General features: G+C 38.8%; 1 protein-coding gene and 1 pseudogene across 1 annotated transcript in view; both read left to right on the forward strand.

The window, feature by feature from the left end:
* SCAMP1 (secretory carrier membrane protein 1) overlaps positions 1 to 22,840 on the forward strand; it is a 102,355-nt gene that overhangs the window by 32,859 nt on the left and 46,656 nt on the right. The window contains exons 3-5 of the mRNA XM_036278784.1: positions 13,156 to 13,254; positions 17,725 to 17,833; positions 20,584 to 20,712. Coding sequence (XP_036134677.1) covers positions 13,156 to 13,254; positions 17,725 to 17,833; positions 20,584 to 20,712 — 337 coding nt within the window. The remainder of the gene's footprint in view (positions 1 to 13,155; positions 13,255 to 17,724; positions 17,834 to 20,583; positions 20,713 to 22,840) is intronic.
* On the forward strand, positions 7,937 to 13,026 carry LOC118641485 (annotated as a pseudogene).

Raw genomic sequence — 22,840 nt, forward strand, 5'->3', positions numbered from 1 at the left:
TATAAACTTAGCAGCTTGAAAAATCACACATTTATTATTACACAGTTTCTGTGGAACAGTAACTGGGTCACTTGCTTAGGGTTTCATGAGGCTGTGATCAAGATGTTATCTGGGCTGTGTTCTCATCTAGAGGCTTGATTGGGGAAGAATCTGCTTCCAAGCTTATTCAGGTTGTTGACAGAATTAATATCTCTGTGATTGTATGACTGAGGGCTCTGGCTTTTTGATGGCTATCAGCTGGAGCCTACCTGAAGTTTATAGATGCTATCTACAATTCCTTGCCATGTGACCTTCTCCAACATGGTCACTTACTTCATTAAGTCTGCAGAGTGTCTGTCACTCTAGTCTGCCATGATGAAGTCTTATATAATGTAACATAATTAAGAGAATGACATCCCGTCACTTATACCATATTTTGTTGGCTAGAAACAAGTCAGGGACCTGCATGAGTCAAGGGGAGGGTATTTTATAAGAACCTGACACCAGGAGGTGAGAATCATTAAGGGTCTATACAACACACTGAAATAAGAACATTTTACGCCATATCTCCTCACACCATTTAAAAGGGTCAAAGTGGAGCCCCCAGAGCACCTGTCACTTAGAAGCCCCAGATTCCCAGGGTACTTTTAATCTCCTGGATTTTAATCCTCATGGTGCTCTGCACATTCCTTATTCTGTACCCTTCTGTTTCCTTAATTTTTGAATCTTTCCATTGTGCTCTTTGGATGTCACAGTCCGCCATTTTCATCAAAATCCCATGTATCCTTATCCTTTTCTGTGAGTATTTTATCTTTTGCTCTGTGAAAACTGGGATGTTTATGAGGACTCTTCCCTTGCAATCTGCATAAAAGCTAGCTGCTTTTTCTCTCACAGTTCTCAGACAACTGGGCGTAAAGGTGGGGTAGATATTTTATTTCTCTTTGCTGCTTCTGGACATTCTTCCTTTTTCCTGTCTAAAAAATCCCCACCTTTGAATCTCATGTCATCAGATTATGTTTGGGGACTACCACTCTTTGTGGCTATCATCTATTGATCCCTGAATTTTATTACCCCTATTTCCTTTCTAAACATTTCTTAATTTTAGTTCTTGATTTATCATTACTCTTTCTGACACTATTCTTATTTTGAATTCTTTGTGGTCGTCTTCCCAATATTCTGTCTCTCGGTGCTTTGACCTCATTTCCACTGATTTTTGGCTTCCATGTTATCTGAAGTCACTGACTCCCCTGGTCATATCCCAGACTCATTATAGTTACTTACTGTCCCATAATTTTAACTTCATGTGTCTTTTTTGTCATTCCTCTAGTTCCTCAGTTTCAGCAGGTCTTTAAATTCCACCAGGACCTCTAGTTTGTTGATCCTACTATGTCACTACCCTTTTTTCACCTCTTATCTTCTCAGCTTAAATAAATGTAAGGGTTTATTTTTGGACTCTCTATTTTATTGTGTTGATATATGTCTTTCTATGCTAGTACCACACTGCCTTTATTATTGTAGCTCTGTAACAAGACTTTATCTTAACCTAATTTTCATTGCTATCCATTTCTGGCATCCCCTTTCCTGAAATACTTTTTGTTCCCCATTGCTGCAGAACTCCTCCGAAGAGTTGTTTGCTTGGTTTTTTTCTCAGTCCTTTTTCCTAAAAGATACTTCAATAAGGGTTCTGCTCCCAACAGTCTACCAAAATGCCCTTATCAAAGTAGCCAGTGACTTCCACATTGCCTAATCTGATGGTAAATTTTCAGTCTTAACCTTAGTCTATCATCAGCACTGACATTCAATCAGTATCTCGTTCTTAGAACACTGTCTTCATTTGGCTTTCAGACCACTTGAGTTTTTCCTTCTCAGCCTCCTTTGCTGGTATCTCTCCTATTACTTCCCTTTTACCCCCAATTTTGGAGTACATCAGGAGTTAGACTTTGCTTTTCTTCTCTATCTATACTCACTGAAATGGTGATTTCATCCAGTCTTTCAACTTTAAAGACCATGTACATGCTGATGACTCCAAATTTACATCTCCAGCACAGACCACTGCTCTAAACACCAGACTCATATATTCAACTGCCTACTATATACCTGGATGTCTTAGAAATTGCAAATTCAACATGTCAAAATGGAACCAGATCCTCTGCTTGTAAAACTGCTCATTTTTAGTCTGTCTTATTTCTGTCCTACTGGTTACTTAGGCCAAAACCTTGGTGGTATTTCTTTATTTCCATTTCCTTATATCTCATCATTTTAGTAGGAAATCCTGTTGGCTATCCCATAAAAATACACCCTTAACTGCCCCCCCTTATCTCCATAGCCACAACGGGCTTAAGCTGTGATCATCCCTTGCCTGGATTACTGCATGGTGCTTTCTTAACATACCTCCATCTGCCTTTACCCCATTTAAATCTATTTTCAACTCAGCAGCCAGAGTGGTTCCTTAAAGAAAGTCAAAAGTCAATCATTTCAGTCTCCTGATTAGAACTCTTTATGGGCTTTTAGTCTTTATAGTGAAACTGAAAGTTCTTAAAATAACCTATAATTTGGTCCCTAATATCTCTGTTATTTATCTCCTTACACTGTTCCCTCATGTATTCCTATCCAGCACACTTATCTTTCTCATATATGTCAGGTATTCTCCTGACTTTGCACTGACTGTTCCCTCTGCTTAAGATGATCTTCTCCTATGAGGTCCGCAAGGCTGACTTCTTCATTTCCTAACCCCTTTGTAAAATTATCCCCACTCTGCCTTTACTCACAACCCATTTACCCTGTTCTTTTTGTTGTTGTTCCATAAAATTTATTGCCTTTTAAAATTACTCTACAATGTATGTGTTTAATATATGTATTGTTTATCCTCCATTGCCAGAATGTATGCTCCATAAAGGTGGTAAAGACGTTTACCTGTTTTGTTTATTAACGTATCCCAAGTGTCTTTAACTATTTGTGGTATATTGTAGTTGATCAATAAGTGATGAATTTATGAATGAATATGTATGGTCATGCTTCTGTTCCTTTATGTGCCTTTCTCTAATTGGAAACTCCCATCTTTGTATATCCCCTCTTTCTTCCTAATATGCATTTCTTCCCCCAATTACTGTCATCTTTAAAAGCCTTGTTTTAAAATGGTTATTTATTCTGATAAAATTATTTCTATTTGTCCCACTTCTAACATAAGTATGTATCCATTTCACCACCCTTAATAACAAAGGGATCTGTGTTAGGCACAGCCAAAGTCAGTTCTTGTCTGTTCAATCAGAGACTGATAAAGTCAGTGAAAGTTACAGAAAGTTTTAGGTTTCTTTTGGCAGTTTCTCTACTAGGTGTAAAGGATAAGGCAGTGGTTTACAGAAGCTGTAAACCAGAGGGGAGTTCTCCAATTTCACGGTGTTTAAGAATCACCCTCGGGGAGCTTACTAAAAACAAAACCAAACAACAACAACAAAAACCCATGTGTTCATTTTTTCCTTTGTTTCTTTTGCCTTAGGTGATGTATCAGTGAAAATTCTGCAGCATATGATGTCTGAAATTTTGTTGCCTGCATTTTCTTCTAGGATTTTTGTGGAATCACAAGACATATTTAAGTCTTTTATCCATTTGGAGTTTATTCTTGTGTATGGTGTAAGTTGGTAATCTAGCTTCATTTTTTTTTTCATGTAGCTGTCCAATTTTCCCAACACCATTTATTGAAGAAGCTGTCTTGACTCCACTATATACTCTTGCCACCTTTGTCATATATTAATTGAGCATATTGTCTTGGGTCAATTTCTAGGTTCTCTGTTCTGTTCCATTGATCTATGTGCCTGTTCTTGTGCCAGTACCAGGCTGTTTTGATGGAACCCACTATATGGGAGAGCATAATTGCCAATGATACATCAGATAAGAGGTTAATTTCCAAAATATATAGAGTACTCACACAACTCAACAAAAGGAAGACTACCCAATTAAAAAAATGGGCAGAGGAGCTAAATAGACACCTCTCCAAACAGGACGTACAAATGGCCAAGAGACAAAAAAAAGCTCAACGTCACTAATCATCAGAGAGATGCCAATTAAAACAATAATGAGATATCACCTCACACCTGTCAGAATGGCCACCATCAACAAATCATCAAACAACAAGTGCTGGCGAGGGTGGTGAGAAAGGGGGACTCTAGTACACTGCTGGTGGGAATGCAGACTGGTACAGCCACTATGGAAAACACTATGGTGTACCTCAAAAAATTAAAAATTGAACTACCATTTGACCCACTGATCTCACTTCTAGGAATGTACCCTAAGAAGCCTGAAACACCAACCAGAAAGAATATATATACCCTTATGTTTATAGTAGCACTATTTACAATAGCTAAGATCTGGAAACAGCCCATGTGTCCATCGGTAGATGAGTGGATAAAAAAGCTGTGGTACATATACACAATGGAATACTATGCAACTGTAAGAAAGAAAGATCTCTTATTCTTTGAGACGACATGGAGGGACCTGGAAAGTATTATCCTAAGTGAAACAAGCGAAGCAGAGAAAGAGAAGTATCACATGATCTCACTTATTTCTGGAATATAATGAACTAAACAGTCTGATGAAGAAAATAGACCCAGAGTCATAGAAGTAGGGTACAGACTGACAATCCTCAGATGGGGGCAGGGGAGGGAAAGGATAAACCACAGAACTTATATGCATGTACGCATAACAGATGGACATAGACAACACAGCTTGGGATGGGGTGGGGGTGGGGAATGGGAAGGAGGGTGTCAGTGGGAGGGGAAAGGAGAAATATCTGTAACAAAAATAAATTAATAAAAAACAAACAAACACAGCCTTGGGAGCTTATTAAAATGCAAATCCCTTCTTCTCAAACCTGGAGTTTTTGAATCAGTATGTCCACCATAGGGCCCAGAGTCTGCATTTCCAGTAAGCATCAGGAATTTCTTATTCAGATCTTTGAATACATTAAGAAGCATTGCTTTAGACTCTGAGTATACTTAGGAACTTTATTGCACAGATGGAAGAGAAAGGGCAGGAAAAGCAAGGAGAAATTTTCTTGAGTAGGTATTTAAAATATGAAAGAAAACTAGGAAGGAGAACAAGTATTTGTTTATACATGAGAAAGACAGCTGTGGGTACGCCATGCCTTAAAGCAGCGGTTCTCAACCTGGGGGTCGAATGACCCTTTCACAAGGGTTGCCGAAGACCATCAAAAAACATATTTCTGATGGCAATTCATAACAGTAGCAAAATTACAGTTATGAAATAGCAACAAAACTAATTTTATGGTTGAGGGTCACCACAACATAAGGAACTGTATTAAAGGGTCATGACATTAGGAAGGTTGAGAACCACTGACTTAAAGGGATCTTGAATAGTATTAAGTCATTTATTAATAGTGAAACACTTTTGGAATTTCCAGTGCAAAGAGTTCACTATATTATAAACAGTCCATCTACTATTGTATTACCATGATTGTTACAATGGTCTTAATTCTGCTGGTCCAAAATATATACCTTCCTATAACTTTTACTTGTTGGTCCTAGTTGAATTCTCCAAAATGCCACAGAGCAGACAAATGTAGTAGGGTAATTTGTGTTAAAATGGATGACTGGATAAATAAAATTGTGTGTGTGTGTGTGTGTGTCTGTACCACATATATGTACATATATACACACAATGGAATATTATTCAGCCATAAAAAAGAAGGAAATCTTGCCATTTTCGACAACATGGATGGACCTAGAGGGCATTATGTTAAGTGAAATAAGAGTGAGATCACTTGAAATGGAATTTTAGCTTGGATTATTTTGTCTATATGGATAGTGTGAAAAGTCTGCAAGTTTGATAGGTTTATGATTAGAGATTCTGAGGGAAGATTTCTTTTTTAAATTTCCTTCCTGTATCCAGAGTCAAGGACAAGACAAGCAAGTATTCCTATTGTTTCTTTATGTGAAGTTTATATTTTTCTTATTCACTGAGAATGCTGCTTTTTAAGGAGACCTGGCTTTATGGAGGGATCTCATTGATTTTAGCTTGCATGGGCTCCCAAGTTTTTCTCCAGCTTATTAAACTCCAGTGTTTAATGGCATGGCATCAAGGCTTTTTGTTAGGATTTGCAGTTTTTTCTACTTTTTGCCATCCCAGGATTTCCTGTCAGCTTAGTTATGTATTTAAAATATAATTTAAATAAATTTGATCTAGCATTTTTAGGTATTATGTATGGGGGGTTCATTAACAAATGTTTGGTCTGCTATGTTGCCAGAAATGGAAGTCTTGAGTAGATTGTTTTATCGTTTTTCTTTTTACTCATATTTGCAGAAGTGAACAGTTGGAAAAGAACTAGGGACTATCATCAGAGTAGGTCTTTAATAATTATGGCAACAGCTGTACTTGGCTTGAGGTGGCTAATCAAGTATATTGTGGCTGAAGAGAAGACAGGATTGCAGAGCTGAACAGAGATCTAGCTAATGTCTACAAATTTGAAAAAAATTATTAGGATAACAGCTATCCCAATAATATCAGTGTTCCCTCTTAGAGATTTGTACTTCTCCAACATTTCTCGTCATTGCCATACCACAAGCAACTGTGACCAAAGATCTGTCAATTTACTAGTTCTAACCCAGACTTCATCCTTACCTATTAATTCATTGTACTTGATACTTCATTTGTTACTCAAAACAGTGAAGAATTTATAGTAAATTTTCAACTTGGTGAATTCTTGGGTACTTTTTTCTGTGCTTTTTCTGAAGTATGTTGTCCAACTAACTTTGTCAGGCATTTTATTTGGTCATTGTTTTGTTGTTGCTGCGTATTAAACAAGAGAGTGAGATTTTAGGACCCTGCTTTTCTAGTTGGAGAAGTTAGGACTGATTAGTTTCAGTGTTTCTGCTTATTAATATGAGATATTGAGATGAAATAGGTCACTTATAATTCTTTGGGTAACAACAGATTATAGTGGAGATAAAATACAAGTAAAAGCTTTAAATCCTACTATCCGGAAATAATTACTATTAACCTTTTGAAATATTTTTATTATATTTTAAAATAAAAATTGGGATTACAGGTATATACAGGTTTGTTTTATAACTTGCTTTTTTCACATATTATTGGTATAAGCTTTCCCCATTTTATTAAATATTTTTCAGAACTTTTAATAGCTACATAATATGTTCACAGATTTATCTAAACATTTTCCTATTGTTAGTTTGATTATTTCTAATTTTTTGCTTTTATAAATAATACACTATAGTGAGCATTCTTAGCATACACATATTTGTGCATATCTTGGATTAATGTTTTAAGATATTTTTTAAGAGTAGCTGTTTATGGGTCATAGGGTATAAATACTTCTATGGCTCTTACACATAATACCAAATTATATTACAGGATTATTATATGAACTAGTATATGCTCCCACTATCAGTGTGTGAGAATACCCATTTTACCAAATTTTTCCCAAAAATGATTGGCTGAAATTTGCATTTCTTTGATTGCTAATAAGGTTGACATTTTTAATGTTTATTTTCCTTGTATATTACTTTTATAAATTGCCCATTAAGAGTTATTTAGGCCCTGGCTGGTTTGGCTCAGCAGTTAGAGTGTTGATCCGTGGTCCACAGAGACCCAGGTTCGGTTCCCATAAGGGCATGTACCTCAGCTGCAGTTTGTCCCCAGCCCTGGTAGGGTTGTGGGTGGCGGCCACTCGATGTGTCCCTTTCACGTTGATGTTTCTCTCTCTCTCTCTTCCTCTCTCTCCCTGCCACTCTATCTGAATAAAAAATGGAAAAATGTCCTCGGGTGAGGATAAAAAAAAAGTTTTTTAGGGGAGCAGGGATGGTGGGTGGGTGGGCAGAGATCAAAGAGGGGTGAGGCCGGCTGCTGAGGCCACTGACCAGGAGGAGCCTGCACCCTGCTCAGCCTCTCATCTCCCAGGAGGAATGGAAACAAAGGACTCGTGTCTATAGGACTCCTGGAAACCAGGACAGATGCAGTCATGTCAGATCTGGTGCCTGATCCCAGGCCTAAGCTGGTAGCACCCATGAAACCCATCAGCATCAACTCCAACCTGCTGGGTTACATTGGTATCTACACCATCATTGAACAGATGCATAAGAAGACCATGGGTTCAACTTCAACGTTATGGTCGTCGGTCAGAGTGGACTGGGCTAGTCAATGCTGATCAACACACTCTTCAAATCCCAAGTGAGCCACAAGGCCTCCAGCTGGAACTGAGAGGAGGAGCTCCCCAAAACAGTGGAGATCAAGGCTATTGGGCACGTGATAGAGGAAGGCAGTGTCAAAATGAAGGTGACCATCATCAACACCCCTGGCTTTGGAGACCAGATGAACAATGAAAACTGCTGGGAGCCTATTGAGAAGTACATCAGTGAACAGTATTAGAAGTTCCTGTAGGAGGAGGGAAATATTGCTAGGAAGAAATGCATCCCTAACACTCATGTCCACTGCTGCCTCCGCATCATTTTCCCCAGAGGATACTCCTTGCAACCTCTCGATCTGGAGTTCATGAAACAACTCAGCGAAGTTGTGAACATCATTCCTGTCATTGCTAAGACTGATACCATGACCCCGGAGGAGAAGTCTGAATTCAGGCAAAGGGTTTGCAAGAAACTTGGTGTAAATGGAATTGAATTCTACCTCCAGAAGGAATTTGATGAGGATTTGGAGGACAAGATGGAGAATAACAAAATATGGCGAGATACAAGGATATGATTTTCCCTCCCAAACATTTAAATAATTGTTCTAGCACCATTTATCTTTTATGTTCCCACTGATTTGAAATGCTGTCTTGGTCATATGCTTTAATTTTTATATACACCATTATTGTGAATGTACTATAATTCCAAATTTTGGTATTTTAGGCTTTATATTTTTCTGTCTTGGTTGTGAAAAGATATGTCACTGTTCTTGCACTTCTTGATTTCTAGTGAGGTAGAGTTTATATTGTTATTGTTTATTTTCTTTTCTTTGTATTCCCTGTTCAGGTCTTTTGCCCATTTTTATATTAGTATTTGTATTTTTATGGATTGTAACAGTTCTTTATGTGTTCTGGTTAGCAATATTTTGTTACATTCATTATAACAAATTTCCCCCACTCTGTGATTTGACTTCACTTTATGTTACTAAATGTCAGTGTAGTTCAGTTCATCACTCATAACTTTATGGTTTGTTCATTTTCTAATCTTAATTTACTAAATATTTACTGAGCATTTATTATGTTCCAGGTACTATTTTAGGCACTTGGGATATATCATAGACAAAATAATGATGGTTTCTAGAGCTTAAATTTAAGAAGCTCTTATGTACCCTGAGTTCATAAAAATACTCACCTGTATTTTTTTTCCCTAAAAGTGTTTGTTTTGATTTTTCACTTTTTGACCATTAATTCACCTGGAATTTATTTTATTTTGTTTTTAAAATTTTTTTTTTTGTATCTTTATTGTTGAATGTATTACAGATGTTCCTTATTTTCCCCCATTGACCCCCTCCTCCCCACTCCTTTCCCCACCTCTCTCCTGCCTTTTCCCACACTGTTGTCTGTGTCCATTGGTTATGCATATAAGCTCTTTGGTTTATTTCTTCCCACCCCCACCCCCTTCCCATTGAGGTTTGTCAGTCTAGCAACCAATATATACTTCTTAATCCCGTCACCTTTTTCTCCCATTCCCCCAACCCCCCTCCCATCTGGCAACCAACAAAATATTCTCTGTATCTATGAGAATGTTTCTGTTCTGCCTGTTCATTTTACTTGTAGATTCCATTGTTGATAGATACGTATTCGTTGCCATTTTGTTTGTTCATATATTTCATCTTTTTCTTCAAAAAGACCCTTCATCGTTTTATATAATTACAGGTGGTGATGAACTCCTTTAACTTTTTCTTGTCTGGGAAACTCTTTATAGGGCCATCGATTCTAAATGACAGCTTTGCAGGATAGAGTAATCTTGGTTGTAGGTTCTTGCTTTTCATCACTCTGAATATTTCTTGCCACTCCCTTCTGGCCTGCAAAATTTCTTTTGAGAAATCAGCTGACAGCCTTATGGGAACTCCCTTGTAGGTAACTAGCTGCCTTTCTCTTGCTGCTTTTAAGATTCTCTCTTTGTCTTGAACCTTTTGCATTTTGATGATGATGTGTGGGCCTCTTGGGGTTCATCATATTTGGGATTCTCTATGCTTCCTGGACATGTGTGTCTGTTTCCTTCACCAAGTTAGGGAAGTTTTCTGCCATTATTGTTTCAAATAGGTTTTCTATTTCTTGTTCTCTCTCTTCTCCTTCTGGCACCCCCAAGATGTGAATGTTGGCACACTTGAGGTTGTCCCAGAGGCTCCTTACACTATACTCATTTTTTTGGATTCCTTTTTCTTTTTGCTGTTCTGATTGGGTGTTTTTTGCTTCCTTATATTCCAAATCAATGGTTTGCTTCTTGGCTTTTCCTACTCTACTATTGAATCTGTGTAAATTATTCTTTATTTCAGTTAGTGCCTCCTTCATTTCTGACCGGTCCCTTTTTATGCTCTTGAGGCCCTCACGTAGTTCACTGAGGTTCTCACTAAGTTCATTGAGCATCCTTATAAGCAGTATGTTGAACTCAGCATCTGTTAGGTTGCTTATCTCCATTTTGCTTAGTTCTTTTCCTGCGGTTTTGTTCTGTTCTTTCATTTGGGACCTGTTTCTTTGACTCCTCATTTTGGCTGCCTCTCTGTGTTTCTTTCTGTGTATTACTTAACAAGAGGTATGGGGCTATCTGAGACCAGATGCTGCTTGTTTGAAAGAACTTAGGAAAACCTGAAGAAGGATCCAAGACAGGCCAATCCTATGGTTAAGCAACTGGCAACAGCTTGGGTGGGCCTGAAAGTTGGGTAGGGCGGAGCCTCAGGGAATCACCAGGGCGGGGCAACCAGTGTGAGCCAGGTTGCTGGAGCCCAGATATGGCGGCTGTCTGCTGCCCCAGGGAAGGGCTTACCAAAGGAACAAAGGCCTTTGAGAGCACGTTTGTCCTGGAGAAAGCCCCCTCTCCAGCCCTCACTCCAATGCTAAACAGCTCAGTTCTTCCCTGTATGTCTCTGGTGCTCCTCGAGGTGCCTCCCCTTTAAGCTTAGAGGGAGTGAGTCCGATAAGTTTGTGTGCGGGCCCTTTAAGGAGCTGCTGGGGGCTCTAGCCGCCTCAGCCTCCCTGAGCCTCAGTTTCCGCTGGTTTTTCCATCCAGAAGTTATAGGGACTTTTCTACTTGGCACTGCAGCCCTGAGCGGGGCACTTGGTGTGGGACAGGGACCCCTCAGTTCTCAGGGAGGACCTTCCCAGCTGAGGTGTCCTCCGGATTTTTATCCACCACACTTGGGTGTGCGACCAGCCTGTCCGCCTCCGCTCCTCCTACCAGTCTCGATGTGGCTGCTGCTTTAATTCCATAGTTGTAGGACTTCCATTTAGTTCGATGTCAGGTGGTTCTGAATGATGGTTGTTCTGTAGTTTAGTTGTAACTTTGATGTGGTTGTGGGAGGACGCCATACTGCGTTTGCCTACGCCGCCATCTTGACCGGAAGTATATGGTGTGAAGTAGATCTAGCTTATTTGTTCCATGTGGGTAATTAATTATCTTAGCATCATTTATCCACTAATATGTTATTTCTCTAGTGTTTTGTAATGTCTCCTCTGTTGGCTATCAAATTTCTGTATTTGTGTAGGTTTGTTTCTGTGTCCTTTCTGTTCATTGGTATATTTCTGAATCTTTGGCATTTGTACCACACTGTTAATCACAGTATCCTTAAAATAGTTCTTGATATCATAGGCCTGACTTCTTTCTTTTTCTTCAAAACTGTTTGACCTATTCTTAGCCCTTGGATTTTCCATATATATGTAAGATTATCAGCTGTACTCCATTTTCTCTTTGGTTGTGCCTGGCTTTCTTTTCAAAGCTGTTATTTGCTGTGTCAGGATAAAATCCTGCTATATTGGTGGTGTCTTACAGCTTAAATAGTTTTGCAGCTGCTGCTTCATGTTTTTTTCCCTCTTTTCTTTCCTTCGGTCTTGTCCTTTTTTTTCTTATGGTCATTCAAAAAAGAACTTTAAGGCCCTGCCTGGATGGGTAGTTCAGTTGGTTAGAGTGTCATCTCTGTACGCCATGGTTGCAGTTTGATCCCCGGTCAAGGCACATACAAGAAGCAACCAATGAATGTATAAATAGTGGAACAACAAATCAATTTCTCTTCCCCCCCCCCTTCCTCTTCTCCTCCCCCCCTCCCTTCCTCCCTATCTCTCTGTCTAAAATCAATAAATAAAAAATAAAATTAAAAAGTACTTTAACCTTAAGGTAATATATTGAAGAAGGGGAGGCAAATAATAGAGAAATGTATAAAGCAAAAGGTGTAAATCTCTGATATCATTTTGCTGAGACCTTCCAGATATTTTTCTGAATGTGTACAAATGTGTGTTTATAAAAGTAAAAATTGGTCCTATGCATACTGTTCTTGTAGTTTGCTTTATTTCATTTAGTATTTAAGAAGGCATTCTTCTATAGCTTTAGCACATTCCTTTTAATGGCTAAATTGTGTATATTTTAATGACTGAATCATGTATACACAGTAATTTAACCAATTCCCCTTTGATAGGTTTGTAGATACCTACCTACTTTTTGATCTTGCAGCTTTCAAATACTGCATCAGCAAAGTAGAGGCTGTGCAGTTTATTTTACATCTATCTAAGGTCTCCCCCTGAACTCTTTTCAGGGGTATTAATGGAGTTCTGTCAAGAGCTATCCTGTGAGGGCACAAAGCTTTCTTAAAAGGGAAGAGTTGATAGTTAATCTTGTAGTTAACCTTGGTGTTAATCCTTTAGTTGGGTGCTGTGTGTATTTTACTAAAAAGAAATACCTAAAAAGTTTCTTGTTTGTTTGTTTGCTTGTTTTAATATGTGGTATTCTAGAGGAGGAAAGTATTTATGGTGTAGTGTTAGAGGTAGTACCCAGATTGAAGAGTATAGAAATGAATGAGAAAATGGAGATGGAGAGCTTAAGCAGGTCTTTGTCGCACTCTTGACTATGAGGAGGTAGGGGAGGAAGAGAGGCAATTCTTGGCATTTTGCTTTTTGTTGGTATTATGCCTATTGAAAGAAATTAAAGTTGGATCTCTATGGTATATAATTTGCCCTTTTCTTGATCTTCCTAGGCTCCACCAGGCAATGTGAAAATGCCGAATGTACCCAGTACACAACCAGCAATAATGAAACCAACAGAGGAACCTCCACCTTATACACAGATTGCAAAGGTTAGTTCATGTTACATGTGTACATTCATATTGGAAATTATATCAGTATCATTTGCTTCCAGAGCAAAATAATTTTTTTATTTGAGACATTCCTTATAATTTAATTTTTTTAAAAAGTATTTTTTCTTTATTGAGGAAAGGAGAGAGAGAGAGAGAGAGAAACATCAGTGGGAGAGAACATCGATTGGCGGCCTCCTGCATGCCCCCCCACTGGGGATTGGGCCCACAACCTGGGCACGTGCCCAGGCCGGGAATTGAACCGGCAACCTTATGGTACACGCATGGGTTGACATTTAACCAGTGAATTACACTGGCTGGGCTTATTATTTAATTTTTAACTCACTTTTGAGTCTAGGTTAGCCACCTTGTTGACTCTGTATTACTCATATGTCTTTTTCAGCTTATAACATTTGTTTTGCTCCATGATTAGCAGTTATTAAGTTCATCCATCTCTTATCTTGGTGTACACTTTTTTTTATTTCTCACCTGAGGACATTTTTCTACTTATTGTCAGCCAGAGTGGGAGGGAGGGAGGGAGGGAGGGAGGGAGGAAGGGAGAGAGAGAGAAACATTGATGTGATAGAGCCACACTGACTGGTTGCCTCCCACACTACCCAATCAGGGCCAGGGATGAACCGCAACCCAGGCACGCGCGCTTGACTGGAATTGAACCTGTGACCCACGACTCATTGGTCCTCAGGCTGATGCTCTAACCACTGAGCCGAGCCAGCCAGAGCCTTGTTGTACACTTTCTATAGTGAAATTTTTATTGCCTTTGGCATCACTTTTTAAAAAAATTTTATTGTTGAATGTATTACAGATGCCCCCCACTTTTTTCCCTAATTGACCCCCCTTCTGCCTTCCTCATACTATTGGCTGTGTCCATTGGTTATGCATATATGCATAGAAGTCCTTAGGTTTATCTCATCCTGTCCTCCCCCAACCTTCCCTTTGAGGTTCATCAGTCTAACAACCAATTTGTTCTTTTTAATTCCTTCATCTTTTTCAACCATCCCCCCAGACCCCTCCCATCTGGCAAGCAGCAAAAAGTTCTCTGTGTCTATGAGTCTGTTTCTGTTCTGCTTCCTCATTTTGTTTGTAGATTCAGTTGTTGATAGATATGTATTAATTGCCATTATATTGTTCATATTTTTGTTCTTCAAGAAGACCCGTCAACATTTCATATAATACTGGTTTGGTGGTGATGAACTCCTTTAGTTTTTTCATGTCTGGGAAACCCTTTATTTAATTTTTTGGTACATGCCACTAGCGGGAACCAAATCTGGGACTCTCTGGTCTGCAGTCCGGCACTCCAACCGCTGAGCAAAATCGGCCAGGGCAGGAGAAACCCTTTATATGTCCATTGAGTCTAAATGATAGCTTTGCAGGATAAAGTATTCTTGGTTGTAGGTCATCGCTTTCATCACCTTGAATATTTTTTTGCCACTCCTTTCTGACCTGCAAAGTTTCTTTTGAGAAATCAGCTGACAGTCTTATGGGAGGTCTTTTGTAGGTAATGAACTGCTTTTCTCTTGCTGCTTTTAAGATTCTCTCTTTGTCTTGAACCTTTGGCATTTTGATGATGTGTCTTGGTGTGGACCTCTTGGGGTTCATCTTGTTTGGGACTCCCTGTGCTTCCTGGACTTGTATGTCTGTTTTCTTCATCAAGTTAGGGAAGTTTTCTGTCATTTTTTTCAAATAGGTTTTCAATTTCTTTCTTCCTCTCTTTCTGGCACACCCATGATGCAAGTGTTGGGATGCTTGAAGTTGTCCCAGAGGCTCCTTACACTATCCTCATATTTTTTTTTTTTTCTATTTTCTTTTTGCTGTTCTGATTGGGTAATTTTTGCTTTCTTATATTCTAAATCTATGGTTTGCTTCTTGTCTTTACCTACTCTACTACTGATTCTCTGTAAATTTTTCTTTATTTTAGTTACTGCATCTTTCATTTCTGACTTGTCCTTTTTTATGTTGTTGATGTTCTCACTAAGTTCCTTGAAGTTCTCACTAAATTCCTTGAGTATCCTTATAATCAGTGTTTGAAACTCTGCATCTGACGGATTGCTTATCTCCATTTTGTTTAGTTCTTTTCCTGAAGTTTTGTTCTTTTCTTTCATTTGGGACATGTTTCTTTGTCTCCTTATTTTGGCTGTTTCTCTGTGATTGTTTCTATGTATTAGGTAGAGTTGCTATGTTTCCTAGGCTTCGTAGGGTGGCCTATTGTTGTAGGTGTCCTGTAGGATCCAGTGGCACAGACTCCCTGATCACCCAAGCTGGGCCCTCAAGGTGCACCCCTAGTGTGGACTGTATACCCTTCTGTTGTAATCGAGTCTTGATTGTCATTGGCACATCAGTGTAGGGATTTACACAGGCTGATCAACTATAAGGACTGGCCCTGGCCTGTTTGGCTCAGCAGTTAGAGCGTCGGCCTGCGGTCCGGAGAGACCCAGGTTCGGTTCCCGCTAAGGGCACGTACCTTGGTTGCAGTTTGTCCCCAGCCCTGGTTGGGTCGTGTGGGTGGCAACCACTCGATGTGTCGCTTTCACGTCGATGTTTCTCTCTCTCTCTCTCCCACTCATTCTATCTGAACAAAATATCGAAAAATGTCCTCGGGTGAGGATAAAAAATAATAATAATAATAATAAACTATAAGGACTGGCTGTGCCCACTGACCACTGGCTTCTGACTACCTTGGAGGATCAGCTGTGCAGGGGCCCACCACACAGAGTAAGACTTACTTCAGCAGGGTCTGGTACCCACTGAGTTCACTCCTTGAGTGTCACTTGTGGAGGTGGTTGGGTGGTGGTGCTTTGATGTGATCTGAAGCTGTCCACTGGGTGTGCTGGGTCTGGGGCAAGGTCAGCCTCTGCCTGTTTTATATCCAGGGCCACCAGGCATAAGCTACAAAATGATCTGCCAATGGCTGCTTCTTGTGTTGGGTTTGGTGGAGCTCAGGAAAAGCCAAGTTGTGAACCAAGGCTGGCTGCTTCTAGTGCCAGACCTGGGGCCACTTAACAAGAGGTATGGGGCTCGCTGAGACCAGGTGCTACTTGTTTGAGAGAATTTAGGAAACTCTGAAGCAGGATCCAAGACAGGCCAATCCTATGGTAAAGCCTTTGGAAACAGCTTGGGTGGGCCTGAAAATTGGGTGGGGCAGGGCCTCAGGGAGTCACCAGGGTGAGGCAAACTGTGTGAGCCAGGTTGCTGGAGTCCCAGATATGGCGGCTGTCTGCTGCCCCAGGGAAGGGCTCACCAACAGCACATCTGTCGATGAGAAAGTTGCCCCTCCAGCTCTTGCCCTGATGCCAAACAAGTCTGCTTCACTGTATGTCTCTGGTTCCTTTCATGCTGCCTCCCCAACGCTGGAGCCTGGAGGGTGCAAGTCCAAGTAAATCTGTGCGCGGGCCCTTTAAGAGGAACTTCCTGGGGCTCCAGCAGCCTCAGCCTCCCTGAGCCTCAGTTCCCGCTGGTTTTTCCAGCCAGAAGTTATGGGGATTCTCTTCCTGGCACTCGAACCCTAAGCGGGGCACCTGGTGTGGGACGGGGACCCCTCAGTCCTCAGATAGGACCTTCCCAGCCGAGGTATCCTCCTGATTTTTATCCGCCACACGTGGGTGTGGGACCAGTCTGCCTGCACCTCCGCCCTCCTACCTCTCTTGATGTGGCTTCTTCTGTAATTTTGTAGTTATAGGACTTCCATTCAGCTCGATTTCTGGCAGTTCTGAATGATGGTTGTTCTATAGTTTAATTGTAATTTTGATGTAGTTGTGGGAGGAGGCAAGACCGCGTTTACCTACGCCGCCATCTTGACCGGAAGTCTTTGGCATCACTTTTTAATGCACAGTACCATTATAGTAACAGTGACAGAATAATAAATGTTACCGGAAGAGACTTACAATGGCTAAGCAAGGGACAGTGGTAGGAATATGAGAAAAAAGGAGATGACTAGGATACCTGCCGTCATGTAAAGGCAGATGGAGTCATAAATCAGAATGTCTGAGCCTATCCTTCTTTTCCCTCATTATTTTACAAAATATAAGATATAAGTTCTTGCATAGGGAACCTTATGTATCATTTAACCCAATTCATAAGAGCCAATTCAGTTGCTTTTCTCCATTTGTCTCTTTTCCTCAACTCTTCCCTTTGTCTCTGTTATTCACTCATTTAGGCACAGCGGTCACCTTAAATTTCGTTTTTCCCAATTATTTTAGGACTCTGACTAGTCTCAGAATTTTTTCTGTTGTAATGTGCCCAACATTCCCATGAAGGTTTTCATGACCAGAATACCAAAATGGGTCAAATATCTATATAATATTTTCTGAAACTGTAATACTCCAATGGATTCCTTTATTTTGGAAGAGAATTTGAATTAGGTTTCTAGCAAAGTAGAGGGAGAAGTAGGCGATAGCATATCAGTGTTTCGATATTTTATACTTTTGACACCTATTCACTTACTATTTTTTTGTTTAGGAACATGCCTTGGCCCAAGCTGAACTTCTTAAGCGCCAGGAAGAACTAGAAAGAAAAGCTGCAGAATTAGATCGTCGAGAACGAGAAATGCAAAACCTCAGTCAACATGGTAGTATCTAAGATGTTTGAAACAAAAATAACTTTTAAACACTTTAAATTATGCCTGCACTGGCTCTAGGTCATGAGTAAAACTCTATCCTGTTTTCCTACTGTAGCAAGGAGGTCAGACAACAGATTTTCTACTTAATACTGTGTAGCTCTTTCATCTTGGCTGACTTGCATAGTCTTTTGATAGATCAGAACAGTGTTAGCCTTATCACACAGAAAGTGAATTAAAATATGATCATTTTGGTTTATTCTAAGGCCAGGAACGTTTGATTGTGCACTTGGACTGTCTTTGCATCTAATGAAACTTTGTGTACATGGGAGTGTGCCCGGCATTTGACGTTTTTGGTTTAGTTAGCCTAGTTTCAAGTGATCTGTCCCTGTACTCACTAATATATCTGTCAAATCATGTTAAGGAAATATGTCTGTGGTGATTCTAGGAAGCTTAGGGTATTTTAATGATGCCAAATAAATAAATAAATAAATGCTCAATTGATTATTAGCTATGAAGTCCATTCAGGCTCTGACTACCAAAGGCCACTTTAGGAGAGTATTTTAGGGAAAGCTAAAGGGATAAGAGAGCTAGACAAGCCATAGTTAGTATATCTGCGATAGTGATGGGATGACAAAGCTAGGACAACAATAATAAATGATCTGTTTCCTGAAGATACAATTATCCTGGGCCAGTTTCTTATTTGCAGTATCAAAGACAGCATCTCTAAAAGGAGAAACTAAAGGTGTAATTGAGATTAATGGTTCTGAAATTTCTGTGAGATATATTTTAGTAAGGGTGTTTTTGTTTTTTTTTTGTTAATCTTCACTCGATATTTTTTCCATTGATTTTTAGAAAGAGTGGAAGATGTGAGAGAGACACATTGATGTGAGAGAGACACATTGATTGGTTGCCTCCCACACACACCCCAACTGGGACTGGGGATCAAACCTGCAACCTAGGTACGTGCCCTTGACTGGGACTTGAACTCGAGACCCTTCGGGGTGCTGGCTGATGCTCTAACCACTTAGCACACTGGCAAGGGCAAAGTTGTAGTATGTTATATGTCTAATCCTCAGTACAATTCTGTGAAGGGTGGTATAGTTGTTGTTCTCATTTTTCAGATGTAGAAACAAAGTCTTTAGGTGGTTAAATAAGTTGCCCAAAGTTTCCCAGACAGTAAGTGGCTAGGCACGTCAGGTTTCAGAACCTTGCTTCTCAAGTAGTATGAGACTTGTATGGGAAATATATGAACTACATGAAATTTGAAAAGAATAATAAACAGTTAGAGACATGTTGGGGAGAAACATGTCATGAAATAGGTCATGCTTTTTTTCTGCTATGAAACTTTTCCTGGTCTAAAAAATGTATGTAAAATCTAATTTTAAAAAATTGTGAGACCCTGGCCGGTTTGGCTCAGCGGTTAGCGCATCGGCCTGTGGTCCTGAGAGACCCAGGTTCGGTTCCCGCTAAGGGCACGTACCTCAGTTGCAGTTTGTCCCCGGCCCTGGTCGGTTGTGCGGGTGGCAACCACTCGATGTGTCCCTTCACATCAATGTTTCTCTCTCTCTTTCTCTCTCTCTCTCTCTCTGTTCCTCTCTCTCCCTCCCACTCTACCTGAACAAAAAATGGAAAAATGTCCTCGGGTGAGGATAAAAAAAAAAAAAATTGTGAGATTAAAATGTCTAAAATGAAAAAATGGCTTTTAGATGTTATTTTTACTGTCTATTTTTAATGTTTGACTTCTTGATTTAATTTTATTTTTATATTTCCCTATTTTCAATCTAATAATCTTTTTAAAATCCTCACCCAAGGATAATTTTCCATTTATCTTCAGATATGGGAGGGAGTGGGGGAGGAAGATGGAGAGAAAGAGAGAAACATCTATGTGAGAGAGACACATCATCTGGTTGCCTCCCACACGACCCTGACCAGGGCTGGGGTTCAAACCACAACCGAGGTATGTACCCTTGACTAGAATTGAACCTGTGACTCTGGTTCGATTGGGCCAATGCTCTAATCGCTGAGCCAAACCTGCTAGGGCCAATCTAAATTCTTTATATAGACATATTTTTTCCCCTTACAGTTTGAATTTGTTTTTTCTCTAGGTTTTTGAAGGTGCTGTAATTCTTTAGCTTATTTCTCATGACTGTTTCATGTTTTCTCATAGTTTTGTAATTTTCTTATGTGTGTTTTGGGTATTATTTTTTTTTGAGACTTTGGGATTTCTGATTTTGATACTTTGGTCTTGATTAATCTTGTATTTTTTTCGTGGAGTTAATGGTAGAAAAGCAAAGATTCAAAAGCTAGGTCTTCCCTCTCCATATGAGTTAGGAATTATATGTAACGATTTAAGAATCCGAGGAAGAAATTGTAGAGATTTAAAAACTGCATGACCTGCACGTGAGAGCCAGACTCTTGGGACTTTGAAATAAATTTGTTTTCAGGGTGGTGTCACAGGATATGTGTCCCTATGTTCTTTTTTCTTTTCTATTTCAACTGGACAGAAATGGTTCCTGCTAAATGTTATAAGACAGTGGAAAATTATTTTACTATCTAATGCTTTCTAAAGTGACTGTGGGAAAATTTTACAAGATATAAAGGTTGGCTTTCAAAGTTCTCCAAGAATGTAGACATTACAGTGTTATATTTGTAGAACACCTATTAAAACAATAAATAATGTTTTTATTCTGAAACCAAAAATAAGAATAGCGTGTTTTTGTCCTAATATAAATAACTTTTTTTTTTTTTTAATTTTGCAGGCAGAAAAAATAACTGGCCCCCTCTTCCTGGCAGTTTTCCTGTGGGACCTTGTTTCTATCAGGATTTTTCTGTAGACATTCCTGTAGAATTCCAGAAGACAGTAAAGATTATGTATTACTTATGGATGTGTGAGTACAGAATAAATTATATATTTGTTCAGCGAAGTTTTTATATATGTGTGTGTGTGTAATATAATATATATATTAATTTTTTGAAAAATTGATTTTAGAGAGAGAGGGAGAGAGAGAAACATCCATTAGTTGCCTCCCATATGCACCCCAACCAGTAATTGAACCCACAACCTGGTTATGGTGCCCTGATCTGGAATTGAACCTGAGAACTTTCTGTGTACTGGACAATGCTACAACCAACTGAGCCACACTGGCCAGGGCCAAAGTTTTTATTTTATTGTCAAAATCCACCTTTTTTTGGGAATTCATACATTAAGGATAGTATCTTTAATTGGTCTTTTCCTGTAGATCTTTTAATTTTCAGAGTAAATATATATTTGGGTACTTCAAAATTGTACTGTATGTGATAATCTAAGTTCTTAGCTGAGGAAAACCTATATATTGAGAACTGTCATTCTTTTGAGGAAAGGACTTCTTTGTCACATAGGTAGAATTTTTCAGTAATTCCTTTTTTCCTTGAAAAATCTTCTCTGGGCAGTGTTTGCTTTGAAAAAATTATACATATATTTATATGCAAATGAAAGTCATTAAAAATTCTGTTAAAGCATTATGACTATTTTTAAAGGATGCATAAAATATTGTAATATTAGAAACTGATTTTTCTTAATAGCTTTGAGCACAATTTATATTTCACTTTCAAGTGGGGACGAATACTATTATTTAAAGTACCTAATTAATATAGGATGTTTCATTGACCAGGTCATTAGGACGTTCATTTTAGATTGTGATGCTCACATTTCTTTGAGTGTAATTACAACTCATGGAATACTAAAATAAAATGTCAAGCTGTTAATAGTTTGCTGTGTGTACACAGAATTCCCAATTACTCTGTTTCATTTTCATTCCAGTTATTTCAGTCCCATTTAATATTGTGTCAGTAGGAGAGGTAGCTGTCACAGCTTCTCACCTGCACAACCTCTGAGTTAATGGATAATTTGTAGAGTGCATTCTTGACAGAGGAAATTTATGTGTTTTTACTGTATGATTTGAGAGCCTTTTTTCCCCCCTCGGAATATCTGAGGTATTTTTCCTCAAAATCTTTTAGGTGCATTCTTCACATATGTAAAGTTGCTGTGGAATGTGAAAAGTGATTCCTTATGGATAATACATTTTTGACCCTTATTTTTAGTTTATTTTTGAGATTTTGTTGTTGATCTAATACCTTTTGCTGAATCCCTAGTGTCAGCAAGTATTATATATTGTTAACATTAAAGGTTTTGATTCTGTGTATGTACATGCTAACCAATCCATTTCACTTAATATAATCATCTAATATATGCAAATATATATAATATTTATATTTTAGTGGGCAGAAATTGGCCTAGCATGTTAGGTATTACATTCTTTGGCTTAGAGAAAAACGTATTTTGATGGTGGAGATTGGAATTGGAAGAAAATTCAATAAGGAATTTAGTAAATAGAGATTGAATGGGGAAGAGGATTAATTTTAACTGAATAAGTAACTGCTTTACCAATGCAAATTGGTTTAAAATAGGTCTGTTTTGTCTGAGAAATATATAACTTTCTGAGGTTCTTAGAAATGATATAGTTGGCTATAGTTTTTCCTAATCCTGTTTAGTTGGCTAATCTGTTAACTGTATTCAAAGAGGACCCAAGTTTCATTACCTGGATCAAGTAAGATCTAGTACTGGCTCAGTAATGCCTCAAAATTTCATATAATAGAAGCTGTTTAAATTAAGTTGTTTCAAGAAGTGTCAACCTATTACTGATTTTGGAGTTGACGAATGCTGTTATACTGTAATGATAATTATAATGATAAATAACATTTATTGAGGATTTACTTTGTGCAGGGCACAGTGCTAATCACTTTTATATACATTATATTATTAAATCATAACCACACTATGAAGCAGGTACTGTATCATCTAGTTTTATAGACAGGGAAACTAAAGCATAGAGAACATGAGTAACTTGTCCAGTATTACTCAGGAAATAAGTATGGAGTTGGGACAGCTTGACTCCAGAGCCCAGAGTCTAGATTTACGTTATACCACCTACAGAGTACCAAAATGAAGACGTAATTGACATTTTAAACCCAAATCTG

The sequence above is a fragment of the Molossus molossus genome, unplaced genomic scaffold (genome assembly GCF_014108415.1).
Source record: "Molossus molossus isolate mMolMol1 unplaced genomic scaffold, mMolMol1.p scaffold_m16_p_3, whole genome shotgun sequence".
NCBI classification, from domain to species: domain Eukaryota; kingdom Metazoa; phylum Chordata; class Mammalia; order Chiroptera; family Molossidae; genus Molossus; species Molossus molossus.